At 38.2% G+C, this 15,097-nt stretch overlaps 1 protein-coding gene across 1 annotated transcript; it reads left to right on the top strand.

The window, feature by feature from the left end:
- The first annotated feature begins 10,933 nt into the window (after nt 1–10,933).
- On the top strand, nt 10,934–14,056 carry LOC114500338 (olfactory receptor 1009-like). Its single transcript, XM_036029444.1, has one exon. It carries the CDS (start codon nt 11,284–11,286, stop codon nt 12,223–12,225), a length of 942 nt encoding a protein of 313 aa, XP_035885337.1. The 5' UTR covers nt 10,934–11,283; the 3' UTR covers nt 12,226–14,056.
- Nucleotides 14,057–15,097: the final 1,041 nt, after the last annotated feature.

The following is a 15,097-nucleotide window of genomic DNA, read 5'->3' as shown; positions in this document are numbered from 1 at the left end:
AGTTCTGGGGATGTAATGTGACTACACTTAATACTGTATTGTGCTCCATAATACTACCTCTGTGTTTGGAGTAGATATTCTACAAAGACCTTTTATATTCCCTATACTTTCTGCTCATAGCAGTAACTCATTGGGACTGCTGTGGCAATTATATGATCTGTGCCTGGAAAGTGCAGAATGCATTATAATCCTTTAATAAAGTATTAGTTATTACTATTATTTAGCATTAACCAATATTAAATAATATCAATACTAATTTATATTAATATTAATCAATTAATTAAAATTAATTAATATTAATTTTTGTGTCATAGGTAGGGCATTAATTTTTGTTAATAGATGATAAGCCTTGGAAGAATCAGTGGGTTGTCCAAGGCCTCCTACTTTGGCCTCACAGTTTTATTTTCTCCAGGTACAATGTTCTTTCCACCAAACTTCTGAGCCTTTTTCCCTGGAATGTAATAGCACATCTAAAGAATAAGGGGATAGATAAGTTTATATATTTTATAATCATAAAGCTAGCTGAGATCCCTACATGATCTGATCTTTGAAGGTCTCTATAAAGGATGTTTAATTTTAGTTCACTGACTTTGATGGATGTAAATAGTCTCTGTTCTAAATTTTTTTTGTTCTGTTTTGCTTATTTTTCAGCATGCTTTCTGCCAGTTTTTGTGTCTAGGTAATGATGGGTCAAGATGCTATTCATCAAATTTTAAGGCTGATGTTCTTTCTCCAAATTTGTGTTAATAAAGATTCTTCAGAATGACCTTGTATCTTAAATTCTTAAAAACTTAGTTTTAAATATTTAGTATTATTTTAGAACATGAGAGCCACATATATTTTATAGTAGGTGCTTTCAGTACTTATGACATACACATTTCACATTCTTTATGAAAAATCATGTTTCTCCTCATTTTACTCCTTAGTCATCATGTTAACATGGTCTCAGCAAATCTAGAATGTGTTGAAATAAAGGATAGCCGACATTCCTAGTGAAAAAACACTGAAATTGTTCTTTCTTAAAAGTGTTGTTAAACTGGCTACCACTAGATGACAGCATTCACTTATCAATCACAATGAAATTGTCTATGAATACTTCCTTTAATAATTGAAAATATCAAGATAGTAGGCTTAAAAATGCTTTCAAAAGTCTAATTATAATTTGGGGAGGCTATGAAATCATACAAATTTTGTGTTTGGCTGTGCATTTATATAAATCTCCAAGTTCCAACTAGTAGATGAGTGGATAAAAAAAGCTGTGGTACATTTACACAGTAGAATACTACCTGTCTATAAAAATGAAGGAAATGTTACCTGATGCATGGGTCACCGGCTGGCAGTGATCACAGAACACTGTGGATGGCTCGTTGAAACATGAGAAAAAAACATGCACAGAGACAGACTAGTTTCTGTGGAGAAGTAGGGATGGGATGGCCACCCCCCCTAGTGGGGAGCCGCAGATTTACCGTCCAAACCTGCTTTTATTGGGCTCGTTTTGCATAATTCAGGTAAAGTACATTACTCATTACAAGGAAGTAAGGAACAATAGATAACGAGGAACTCTGCGGGTCTATTTTGAGTCAGGGTCAAAGAGCTGTAAGACTTTGAGGAACAAACTAACTTCCTCCTTGGACCCTTCTCATTCAACTGAGAGCATTCTAAACAAAGAAGGTTTCACAGTAATTTACATGTTCTTTCTTAGGCCTGATCGCCTGGGGAATCTGCCCTTTCAGCACAGAGCTGCACCACCATCATTATTTCAGGCTTAGGTGGAGCAAGGGAACTAAGGCAACCAAGAGATAAGGAGATTTTCTCTCAGATGATGAGAACTCAGGCTATGTCAAAGCCAAGGAGCGAGGGTCCATCACCCCCTTTTGCTGTAGCCCCCAAAGTCCTTCTTTTGGGGGCCTCCCACGTGATCGTGCCTGTCTTAGGTCATTCCCCCCTTGGGGAAGCTTACCTGTCTTTGGCTAACTGACCAAGCTTTGGGGTTCAGTTATGAATGAAGCAGCAGAAACAGCACTCCTGCCAGGGAGATAAGCTTTTGTCTCCTTGCTGGCTTACGGTTCCAAGGGCGTTCCCTTAGCCTTAGCCTAGGCGGGGGTTACAGCTTCTGATACCAGGCAGGGTGGTCCTCAACAGTTACCTTTTGTCACAGTGTGGGTGGTTTGGGAGAGTATTATGCTAAGTGAAATAAGCCAGTCAGAGAAAGAAAAATATATGGTTTCCCTTATATGTGGAAGCTAATGAACAAAACAATCTAAAAAACAAAATAGAAGCTGAAGCATATGTACATAGAATAGACTAACATCTGTCAGAGGGGGAGGGACTGAGTGAAAAAAGGTGAAGGGATTAAGCAAAAAATAAAAATTATATATCTATATCTATATCTATATATTTATCACACATAGGCATATGCAACAGTATGGTGATAGCCAGAGCTCAAGGGGGTTGGGAGAGGATGCAAGAGGGCAAGGGAGGATAAATAGGGATGGAAAGGGACTTGAATTTGGGTGATGAGTGCATGATGCAGTATTTGGATGATATTTTATTGAGTTGTACACTTGATTTTATTAACCAATGTCACCCCAATAAATTCAATAAAATGAAGTGCACGACACATAAAAGTTTAAAGTTTTTGATATACTCTAACATCTTTACCTTTTATATAGTGAAACTAAAGTATAAGTGAGGAGGAACAATTTTCCCATGATATGCAACAGAATTATTATTGCACACCTGTTCTAGAAACACAGAGTTCAGATATCTTTACTCCATGGAACATTCTCATAACTCCTTCCATTGTCCTAATGATAATACATAAAAGGGCTTTGTAACATTAGCTGCAAATGATTGCCACAATGCGTTTCATGAGCATCCATCACCACACATAGTTACAGTTTTTTTTCTTGTGATGAGAATTTATAAGATCCACTCTCCTAGGAACTTTCAAATATATAATAGAGTATTATTAACTATAGTAACCATACTGTACATAACGTCCCCAGGACTTATTTATCTTATAAGTAGGAGTTTGTACCTTTAGACTACTTTTGCCCATTTTATCTAACCCCTCTTCTGTCAATCAGCAACGTGTTCTCTGTGTCTGTAAGTTTGGGTATGTAGTTTTAGAATCCACATGCGTGTGAGATCATACATTTGTCTTTTTCTTTCTTACTTATTTCAGGAAGCAATTTAAAAAGAAATCTTAGAAATATATGTCCTAAAGAAAAATGCAAAACAGGCTTACACATAGAAATTAAAAATAATTGTGTGTTAAGCTAAATAGGAGGAATTCAAATACTAAGCTTTAATTAAATCAATAAGTTAAGAAGAGATAACGGTAAATATGATGAGATGAAAGGGATTTTAAGCATTAAGAAACTTTAAGGAAAGTACAATGTAACATCTGAATTAAAAGCCACAGGGGAGGTTTTAAATAAAGAATTTAGACTTAGAAGAGCAGTTTTATGTTTGAGAGGACCAATTTGAAAAGCTCTTGCAAGATGCAGAGACAGAGGAAAAAAATGATTAAACAGATGAGAAGAAACAATAATATCAAAAACATAAAGCAGAAGTTCAACAACAGATATTAAGTGTATGTCTGGGATGTGTCAGAGCAGTCAAAATGGAAGGGAGGATCAAAGGTATAACTTTTCTGAGTAACGAAGAGTCAAATATTTAAATTTTAAACATTCACTGTATTTTAGACCAAAATAGGTAAGAGGAAGCTCACAAAATCTAGAAGAGGGTTAATAAAGCAATTCTTAAAGTATAAAGGCAATCAAAACCTGCTACCCTCCAAAAGGGAAAAATAAAACAATACTTAGTTCTCTTAACAATATTAATAATAAAGCACAAATAAATAAAAGGGCAACATCTAAAAGATTTTCAGGGGAGAAATAAATGACTATAGTTAATAGTCATTTAATTACAGTATTACTGTATACTGTACTACTGTACAGTGACGTTTACTACTGTAAATGACTACTACAGTACTAGTAGTCACTGTATTACATATTTTCAAGTAGCTCAGAAAACTAAAAATGGAACTGCCTTTTGACCCAGCAATACCACTGCTGGGATTATACCCTAAAGATCCCAAAACACCAATTCAAAAGAACCTATGCACCCTGATGTTCATAGAGGTGTAATTTACAATGGTCAAGTGCTGGAAGCAACTTAAATGTCTGTCAGTGAACAAGTGGATCAAAAAACTGTGGTACATTTACACAATGAATACTATGCAGCAGAAAGAAAGAAGGAGCTACTACCCTTCGTGACACCATGGACGGATCTGGAGAGCATTATACTCAGTGAAATAAGCCAGGTGGTGAAAGGCAAATAAATACCACACAATCTCACCCGTAAGTGGAACCTAATCAACGAAACAAACAAGTAAGCAGAATACAATGAGAGACATTGAAATAAAGAGCAAACTGACAGTAACTGGAGAGGGTAGGGGAGAGGAATAGGGGGTAATAGGGGAAGGGCCATCAAAAAACATGTATAATGGACACATGGACAAAGCCGAAGGGAATAGGTTCGAGGGTGGGAGGTGGGAATGGGTGGGGCAGAGGGTCATGGTGGGGTGAAAATGCAGACAACTGTACTTGAACAACAATAAAAAAATAAAGTAGCTGAGTAGATCTTTAAAGTCCTCTAACAAGAAAAATATTTATAGTTGTATAGAAGGACAGATGTTAACTGGACTTATTCTGGTGATCATTTTGCACTATATACAAATATCAAATTATTATGTTACACACCTGAAACTACTATAATGTCATATTTCCATTTTTATAAATAAAAAGTTCTTTTATATACAGAGTCAAGAGAAAGTTACTGAAACTTAACCTCTCATAGAAAAAAAGGTTTAACGAATACAGCATATATCTTTGTGAATACATTTGCAAAATTTTCAGGTAGAAACCCGATAGAGGGTTTTTTTTAAAGGAGCTTCCATGTTTTCTTTTTTTCTTTTTTTTTAAAATATATTTTATTGATTACGCTATTACAGTTGTCCCATTTCCCCCTTCACTCCCCTCCACCCTGTACACCCTCTCCCACCCACATCCCCTTCTTTAGTCATGTCCATGTGTCTTCCTTATAAGTTCTTTAGCTTCTACATTTCCCATGCTATTCTTACCCTCCCCCTATCTATTTTCAACCTACAATCTATGCTACTTATTCTCTGTACCTTTTCCCCCTCTCTCCTCCTCCCACTCCCCTGTTGCTAACCCTCCATGTGATCTCCATTTCTGTGGTTCTGTTCCTGTTCTAGTTGTTTGCTTAGTTTCTTTTGGTTTTGCTTTAGGTGTGGTTGTTAATAATTGTGAGTTTACTGTCCTTTTACTATACATGTTTTTTTTTCTTCTTTTCCTAAGTCCTTTTAACATTTCATCAAATAAAGGCTTGGTGATGATGAGCTTTAACTTGACCTTATCTGAGAAGCACTTTATCTGCCTTTCCATTCTAAATGAAATCTTTGCTGGATAGTGCAATCTGGGATATAGGTCCTTGTCTTTCATGACTTGGAATACGTCTTTCCAGCCCCTTCTTGCCTGTAAGGTCTCTTTGGAGAAATCAGCTGACAGTCTGATGGGAACTCCTTTGTAGGTGACTGTCCCCTTATCTCTTGCTGCTTCTAGGATTCTCTCCTTCATTTTCACCTTGGCTAATGCAATTATGATGTGCCTTGGTGTGTTTCTTCTTGGGTCCAACTTCTTTGGGGCTCTCTGAGCTTCCTGGATTTCCTGGAAGTCTATTTCCTTTGCCAGAATGGGGAAGTTCTCCTTTATTATTTGTTCAAATACGTGTTCAATCTGTTGCTTTTCCTCTTCCCCTTCTGTGACCCCTATAATTAGGATGTGGGAACGTTTAAAGATGTCCTGGAGGTTCCTAAGCTTCTCCTTGTTTTTTTGAATTCTTATTTCTTCATGTTTTCCTGCTTGATTGTTTCTTTCTTCCTTCTGGTCCACTCTATTGTTTTGAGTCCCAGTTTCCTTCCCATCACTATTGGTTCTCCATGCATTTTCCTTCATCTCCTTTATGGTAACCTGCATTTTTGCGCCCAAAATCAACCAATTCTGTGAGCTTCCTGATCACCAGTGTTTTGAACTGTGCATCTGATAGATTGGCTATCTCTCAGTCGCTTAAAATGATGAGTCCTGGGGCATTGATCTGTTCTTCTGTTGGAGACCTGTCTCTCTCTCTCTCTTTTTTTTTGGTCTGGTCGCACCTGTTACAGTGAGGGGCAGAGCCTTACGTGTTCACCAGGGCTGGGCACCCCAATCACTAGATTGTGACGTTGTATGTGGGGGTGGGGGTGGAGGTGGGGGTGGAGGTGGGGGTGGGGCGGGGGTGGGAGGGAACAATGGCGGTAGCTCCATTCTCATGGGACCACAGTCCCTTCTCTGGGATCCTGGGTTGTGCGCTCTGCCCTGGTCCACAATCGCTGCCTCACTGGGTCTGCCAGCTGCCGCTTGCATACTCAGGGTCCACCTGCTGTGATCCTGTGCGCCTCAGATGCCTTACATACTCCTGGTTGCCTTATGCGCCCAGTTCTCCCTGTTCTCTGAGCCACAACCCACGCCCGGCTGCTCCTCTCCGCCCCTCCTACCGGTCTGGATGAAAGGGTCTCCTTCAACTTCTTGGCTGTTTGACTTCCATTCAGATAAATTCTCTGTCAGTTCTGGGTGTTATTCTATCTCTAAATTGTTGTTGTTCTAATCTTGGTTTTGCGTGGAGGTAACGTATATCCACCTATGCCTCCATCTTGGCTGGAAGTCCGGGAGCTTCCATATTCTTTTCAATAGTGGTTGTTATCAATTTACTTTCATACCAGCAGTGAATGAGAGGTTTCTTCAAACCTCTCCAACCTGGTTATTTGTATTTTTCTTGTTGATAATAGCCATTCTGACAGGTGTGAAATGGTAGCTCATTGAAGTTTTGATGAGCATTTCCCTAATAGCTAGTGAAGTTGAGCATCTTTTCATATTTCTGTTGACTGTATGTCTTCTTGGGAGAAGAGTCTGTTCAGGTCCTCTGTCAATTAAAAAAAAAGATGTTTATTTATTTATTTTTTATAGAGGGGGAAGGGAAGGAGAAAGAGAGGGAGAAAAACATCAATGTGTGGTTGCCCCTCATGTGGCCCCCACTGGGGACCTGGCCTGCAACCTAGGCATATTCCCTGACTGGGAATTGAACTTGCAACGCTTTGGTTCACAACCCGCGCTCAATCCACTGAACTACGTAAGCCAGGGCCTCTATCAATTTTTTAACTGGACTGTTTATTTTGTGTTGAGTTGTATGGATTCTTTATATATTTTGAATATTAACCACCTGTTGTTTGCTAGTATCTTCTTCAATTCAGTTGTTTGCATTTTTGTATCTCTGGTGGTTCCTTTCGCTGTGCAGAAGCTTTTCATTTTGATAAAGTTCTATTCGTTTACTTTTGCCTTTACTCCCCTTGCCTTTGGAGTAAAATTTAATAAAATCCTCCCTAAGACCAAGGCTCATAATAGCACCTATGTTTTCTTCTATGTAATTTATTGTTTCAGGTCTTCTATTTAGGTCTTTGATTTATGACAAACAGTAGTGTAGTTTCATTCTTTTGTATGTGGCTTTTCAATTTTCCCAGCACCATTTATTAAAAAGGACTTCTTTTCTTCCTTGTATGTTTTCAGCTCCTTTGTCAAAAATTACGTGCCCATATACATACATGTGGGTTTGCTGCTCAGCTCTTAGTGGCCAAGATATGGAAACAACTAAAGTGTCCTTTAATAGATGGTTGGGTAAAGAAGCATGGTGCATATGAATAGTGGTATACTACACAGCCACAAGAGAAGATGAAATACTGCTATTTGTGACAACATGGATGGATCTTGAGAATATCATGCTAAGTGAAACAAGTCAGAAAAAGTCAAGAACCATATGATTTCACTATGATCTTACATGTGGGATATAAAACTGAAAGCAAAAAATAGGCAAAGAAGAAAAACAAACACACAACAGTCCAGTGGTTACCAGAGGGAGAGGGTGGGGGAGTACAAAAGGGTAAAAAAGATCAAATATATGGTGACAGAAGATTTGATTTTTAGGTGGTAGACACACAATGCAATATACAGATGATGTATCATAGAATTTTATGTTTGAAACCTATATGATCTTATTAACTAATGTTACCCCAATTAAAAAAAGAATGTAGTGGGATGCTACAAAACTTAAAAGAAAAGAAAACAAAACAAACAAAACTTCTAGACTAGGGAGTTGTATTACACGTTGAAGGACTTGTGTCTTTTTCCTCACTTAGGCTAGAACCAAAAGTCAGGTTTCCAGAGTCAGGTCTGACTCTGTTTTGTCAGGTTGATGCTGCTTGTCTTGGAAGTAAAACATAACGCTAATGCATTTTGTTTTATTTGTTTTTATTTCTTGGTGATAAGAAATGTATTCTCTCTTGTCATATGCTAGGTGTTCAGATGTAATCTGCTAAATTTTAAGGACCAGTTATTACAGTATTAGAATACAATTTAAAAGAAAGAAAGAAAAAAAGTTTTTTCCCCAGCTTTGGCTTACAATAGTTAAACTCTTCACATATTTTGAACAAAGTCCTGGAAAAATTATTTATTTGGCAACACGTGGTAAGTGTTATATCTGAGGAAAGTCTATTTTATGAATTCTTAGCCATTGCTCCCAAGACAGTAATGCAGAAGAAAGAGGGGTACCACTCTCTCCGTGTTACTTCAATTTACAAAGAATTTCATAGAGTTTCTTTGCTTAGTCTGGAAGTAGGGGTAAGAGAGTCTATATCCAGTTAGAAACTAACTTGAAATTACCAGAAAACAGATGCTATTGAAATTACTTAGGATCTGAAGCAAAACTTTAATTGCACTTTCCCTTAGTGGCCTTATTCCCAAGATATGGTATGCTTTTGGGGACAGAGCTTTTTCAATAACAATAACAAAGAACAAATGATGCAACTTTTCAGGGAACTTGCACCTAACTGATAAAGACAAAATATATTTTACAGTGGAGTCATCCACATTTTCTTTTTGGAAGAAGATAAAGGATAAAAATCAAATGACTATGGAAATTCCTGCCCCATTCTGCATGTGAAGGTACCATGTTAAGGGAAGAGATGAAACCTGATGAACTTGACCTATTTATATTTTAGTTCTTCTTGTCGTCTTGAAAGAAGAAGGAGGGAGCCTGTTAGAATGTAAGCTGAGATCCTCTAAATCATCTTCTGTTCTTCATTCTACTTGATTTTTAACAAGTTTAGGAGAACATAAATTATTTGAAGTGAACTTGAAATGAATGATATGTTTGGCTCACACCCAGAATCAGCATGATCCTCATCTTTGTTGGATGTTGAGCAAGCCCTAAGAAGAGATGATTTGTGTGGAGATAAATGTAAATTCTGCCGCTGAACAAACCAAGTATAACATTGGACAGAGATATTTCAGCGGCAGGGTGAGGGGGCAAATGGTCCTGACTTTAATTCCATCTGTCTAAACCAACTGGGTGTTTCCTTCCTAACGGAAGACCAACACAGATGGTCTCAGTATTATCCAAATGTTTTGAACATGAGAGCCAATTGTGTCCACCGCTCTGTGTAGTATTCTAAGTGGCAAATAAGAAAAAAGAGAAACTTAGAAATTAAAATATTCATAGAGGGGTAGAAGGCTTGGGCAGGCAGGTGTAGAAACTAAGATTGATAGAAAAGAGTTGAGGAGCTTCAGGCAATTGTCAAGGTGAAGACTGAGATACAATGTGTGACTGATCCAGTGGGAGTTAGTAGACTTTTAAGAGGTTTAAGCAAGAGGTAATTGTGATGGGTAGACAGTTTGACTGCCTATTTCACCTGTGTCTTTAATTTCTCTAAAACTAAGGATATAATGTAAGCAATATTTTTGGCTTCACAGAAGGCCTTGCTAAAATCAAATAATGAATTTCAAATTAGAAAACTGAAAGAAAAGTGTCTAAATAAGACTAATTTGTGACTCTGATATTCTTGGGCTCGTAATTTTTTTAAAAAAGTAATGTATAAGTAGCTTACTGAGCATTCGTACATTCATCCTCTTATTTTAAGTGGGTGAGAATTCTCAGAGATCAAACAGAATAATTTTAGCTACATTGAATAACTGAAGCATTTAAGTAAGGTTCAGAGAGATCAGCTGACTTAACCAAGGTCACTCTTATAGTGGGTGATATGAGAACCTATCTATAGATGATACAGAGATGGGAGAATTTAGGCTCTTTTCCAACTTTCTTCCCTGTACTGTTTACAAAAAGGTGGTACTTAAACTTAATACTTTTTATTAACTTATGGGCTTCCCACTAATGGTCACTGGCTATAAATTCAGCACCAGAAAAAGTACAATACTCATACTGGAATGAATCTTCTTTTTGAAATGAAAAGAAATGTGAATACATCAATATTTCCCAGTGTGAGAAAGGGAGAAACACAGACCATTTTGACAGGTGTTTCAAAGCCCACCTCTGCCAGTCACTAGCAGTGAGAATTTGGATAGAGCTCAGCTTCTCTCTTGCATAAAATGTGATACTTAGTTTGTAGGCTTTTTCAAAAGAGTATGTAAGGCAAAAATACAATTATCATGTACTTATTTAGGTGCTCAATAAGACACTGCTAAATGCTTTGGGTGCATTATCTCATTTAATCCTCACAACAATTTACAAGGTTGGTATTACTATTAGTGTTCTTGCTTCACATAGGAAGAAAAGTAACTTTCCTGGGGTGAGAAGAGGTGGATGCAAGAGCAGTTGGATAACATACATTCAGCCTTATGTTAGAATCTAAAAATGCAAAGAAAATTGTCTGAAAAATGAGTGACTGCTCATTTGCTCTCCAGCCTGCCTCACTCCTACTCTCCTGTACCATTTCACCAGGGATGTGGCCACATGGTGAACTCACGTAAAGTTCACTAAGGTGAGAGTTAACAGATGTCTATTGTGGAACCACCTGTGTTCAGTGAGTCAACTGAGAGGACCTTGAGCAAGCTGCTCCTCTTCTCTAGGCTTCCATTTTTTCATTGATGTTTTGATGGATTCTACAGAGTCATCAATATCATAGCTGTGGGAGTGATCTTTTGTGGTGGTTTCTATTTCATTTTGTTTTCCCAGCTGCAGCTTATAACTAACTCCCATCATTCCTTGTTAGTTCAGTTTCTAGTACATTTTTGCCGTGTCCCAATTTTGAAGATATATTCACCAAATCTGCTGTGATGCCTCTGTTCTTCTAATGGAAATTACAACCAGTCAATGGCTAATGAAAACTACACAAGGGTCACTGAGTTCATTTTCACAGGTTTGAATTACAACCCTCATTTGCAGGTCTTTCTCTTCCTGCTCTTTCTGAGTTTCTACATTGCCAACCTAACAGGAAACTTGGGGATGATTATTCTGATACGTATCAGTTCCCGCCTTCACACACCTATGTACTTTTTCCTCAGCCACTTGTCCTTTGTGGACATGTGCTTCTCCTCAGTTGTGAGCCCCAAGATGCTCACCGACTTCTTTCTGCAGAGGAAAGTCATCTCTTTCTTGGGCTGTGCTTTGCAGCAGTGGTTCTTTGGGTTCTTTGTGGCAGCAGAGTGTCTTCTCTTGTCGTCCATGGCCTATGACCGCTATGTAGCCATCTGCAACCCACTACTGTACTCAGTTGCCATGTCCCAGAGGCTCTGTATCCAGCTGGTGGCTGGTCCCTATGTCCTTGGCTTCATGAGCACCATGACGCATACAACAAACACATTTCGCCTCCCTTTTTGTGGCCCCAATGTCATCAATCACTTCTTCTGTGATGTGCCCCCCCTCCTCTTGCTGGTATGTGCTGACACGGGGATCATTAAGTTAGTGATTTTCATCATGGCTGGAGCTGTGGGAGTCTTTAGTGGTCTGATCATCATGGTCTCCTACATTTACATCCTCACTGCCATCCTGAGGATCCGCTCGGCCGATGGGAGGCGCAAAGCCTTCTCTACCTGCTCCTCTCACCTGACAGCCGTCTCCATCCTGTATGGTACCCTGTTCTTTATTTACGTACGACCAAGTGCCAGTTTCTCCCTGGATCTCAATAAACTGGTGTCTGTGTTTTACACAGCAGTCATCCCCATGTTGAACCCACTTATCTACAGCTTGAGGAACAAGGAGGTCAAAGACGCCCTCCACAGGACTGTCACTAGGAGGATGACTTGTAGGGCTTAAATTCTTATCTGAATGGAAATTGGGGGAGAAATCTCAGTGGAATGACTGATTGTGTGATTCCTAAGGTTACTTGCAAGTATTTGGAGGCTGGCTGACACCTCTTTATCCATTCATCTATCCAGTTGTTTGTTCATTTAGTCAGTTGGTATAGAGTTATTAAGCCCTGTAATGTGATTTTTCTCTTTAATATACCAATATTGTAGTTGGAACCCACAACCCATTTAATTTTGCTTCCCTTGGACACCTCATAGTCCAATTATTTTCAAAAAAGCTTTATTTAATTTCTGTCATTAATTTTCTATCATTCTGCTAATATGTTTTCTCTTCCTGCTGACCCTTTGGTATTGGAAGTTTAAAATGCAATATTTTATATTTTGCACTTCTATGTTGCCTCCATCAATAGGAATTTGTAAAAAAGTGGGAATGTCATGTTAAGCCCATCAATAGAAAGAAATCCTTGGCTGTGAACATTGATTTTTGGGGTGTCCTTAACACAAAGAACTACACACATTTTGGGGAATGAAGAAAGAGCTGTGTTCAGCTCTGACAGTTGAGGTAGTCCACAGTGTCTGTTTATAGAGATAAAGAGTCCTGTGCTCATTTTAATGCATTTCATACCTGAAAGAGCTTGTGGCAGAATGGGTAAGACTTTTATTTTCTTAAGATTCCTTTTTCTGGTAGATGCTTAGAGAATCACTTGAACTTCCCTTGGTTGTGCATATGATAGTGCCTACTAAACCCTGTTAATAATGAAGTTCATTACCCAGTCAGTACAGATTAATGTTGTGGTTATGTGTAGGTTCTTCATATAGCCAGCTCTACTTGTTGCTAGGAAGGTCAGTAGATTTGTAGCATCATAAGTGGGTACACACATGCAACTCAACATGATGGTTGTGACTCCTGAGCATGGCGAACACTGGGCAGCCCTGGTCTGAGCTTCTCTTAGAGACCCAGGAATGCCACCTAATTCCACATTATCTTTGTTGATCTATCTTTATCTCTTAATGTTGGAATGATGACATGAAAAGGAGAGAGTTTCATTGAAGAAATGTATAAGCTTTCCTAGATGATATTTTAATATCATGGCTAAATTGTTATAGAAATGTCCTCAGAATTTAAGGAATTCCTTGGTCCACCTATTTTCCCAAAATAAATTTAGCAAATTTGATTAAGAAATTTCTTTGAAATTCATAGCCTGTCTCCTGGTTAGACTGAGAAATAAATTTTGTAAACTATTGAGCACTTTTTTACATACAAAGTGTTTTTGAGCTATTTTCTATTGATTTTTGTGTAATGCACAATCTCTGAAAACAGACAATTGATCACTGAGTACTCACACAATCATAACATGCTTTATAAATGTTAGGGGCCTTAGAGACCAGTTTATCCTAACCAGATGACTGGCTAGTCATTGAGGCTTGGGGAAATGCCTTCTATTATCTTACACTTTATAAACCCCAAAATGTGTCTTGCTATCAAGTGTATTTATGGCAGATTCATTTAAACTTCAGAAACGTTATTTTAGAGTGGGTTTCCTATATGGGATAGAATTTCTTTCAGAATATTTACTGGAAATGGTAGAAAAGCACAATTATATAACAAAAAGAAGCAAAAGTTAGAGTTGGAAGACCTCATATACTCATATATTTAACAAATAATTATGGAATGTCTTTTGTGTGCCAGACACACAAAAGATGAGCCTGGTGTTGCAGACAACAGTGAAAAAAAGAGACACGATTCTGTATCCACAGAGCTGACAGGATGGCAGACCTAAAACATACTTCTGTTTATTACTCTTTTTGTGTACCAGTGAAGTTCGTAATGAAATAAATGGAAGTAATATAGCATCCACTATAGCGTAGGACTATTACAAAGATTAAATTAGAGCATGGCAGGGGGAATCACTTGGTATACTATAATTGAATTTTGCTGCTTCCAAATAAAACATATTTGTTGAAAACGACAACACTTTGGGACAAGGGTGTTATCCTAAGTGTGCCAGATTCCCCAACACAGGTTCCTTTGCAGGATCTTAGTTGTGATAAAGGGAGGGAGAGTGGAGGTAGCATGGTATGGCGGACAGCCAGCTGAATTCTAATCCTAGCTCCATCACTGGTGTTTTGTGACTTTAGGGTCATCTTTTAATCCCACCTATAAACTACTGATAACAATGCCTAATTTATTGAGGATGTGTAACCAGTTTCTTGTAGGAGCTTAAGTTCACAGGCTATAAGTAGGAGGCACCTTCATTATTTTCTATCATTGCCCCTTTGAAACACTGATGTATCATCTCAAAACTCCTGACCACTTCTAACATCATAAAGAGATCTAATAATTTTTCCTTCACTTGGAAATAAGAAACAAATGATGTCCATTTCCAACTATTAAAAAGTCAAGTCCAGTTCAGACCAGATCAAGATGGTGGAGAAAGTAAATGCTGTATTCTTCTCCTCCCATGGCCACATCAGAATTTCAACTGAAGTACAGAACAACCATCATTGAGAATGACCTGAAGGTTGCTGAAAAGAAGTGCTATAACTAAAGAAATAGAGAAGAAACCACTTTGAGACTGTTATGCCATTAGTTCAATAAATTGGGGTACATCCATGAAATTTTTAAAAAGTCAAGTTCCCCTGTAATGTTCAACTGTGCACGCTTTTCGAAATTAAAACCTTCTCCCTCCCCGTCTTGGTCTCTGGAGCCTATAGAGATGAATGGGGCAGAGCTGATTCTCTATTATTGCTGCCCCTCCTTTCCCACTCTGCAGCTGCTTGGATGGAAAGAAGAGGAGCAAGAGAGCAGAAAATAGTTGACTGGGAGAGCTTGAACCTGGCGTCAACATCTTTTAATGACAGATGCATGATTATTGGCT

This window comes from Phyllostomus discolor, chromosome 6 (assembly GCF_004126475.2).
Source record: "Phyllostomus discolor isolate MPI-MPIP mPhyDis1 chromosome 6, mPhyDis1.pri.v3, whole genome shotgun sequence".
Taxonomy (NCBI): Eukaryota; Metazoa; Chordata; class Mammalia; order Chiroptera; family Phyllostomidae; genus Phyllostomus; species Phyllostomus discolor.
The sequence above is the reverse complement of the archived record's forward strand: the minus strand, read 5'-3'. Positions and strand labels throughout refer to the sequence as shown.

Bases quoted from the DNA above. Each gene is read 5' to 3' on its own strand.
- LOC114500338 (XM_036029444.1), top strand. From the start codon at position 11,284: ATGGCTAATGAAAACTACACAAGGGTCACTGAGTTCATTTTCACAGGT.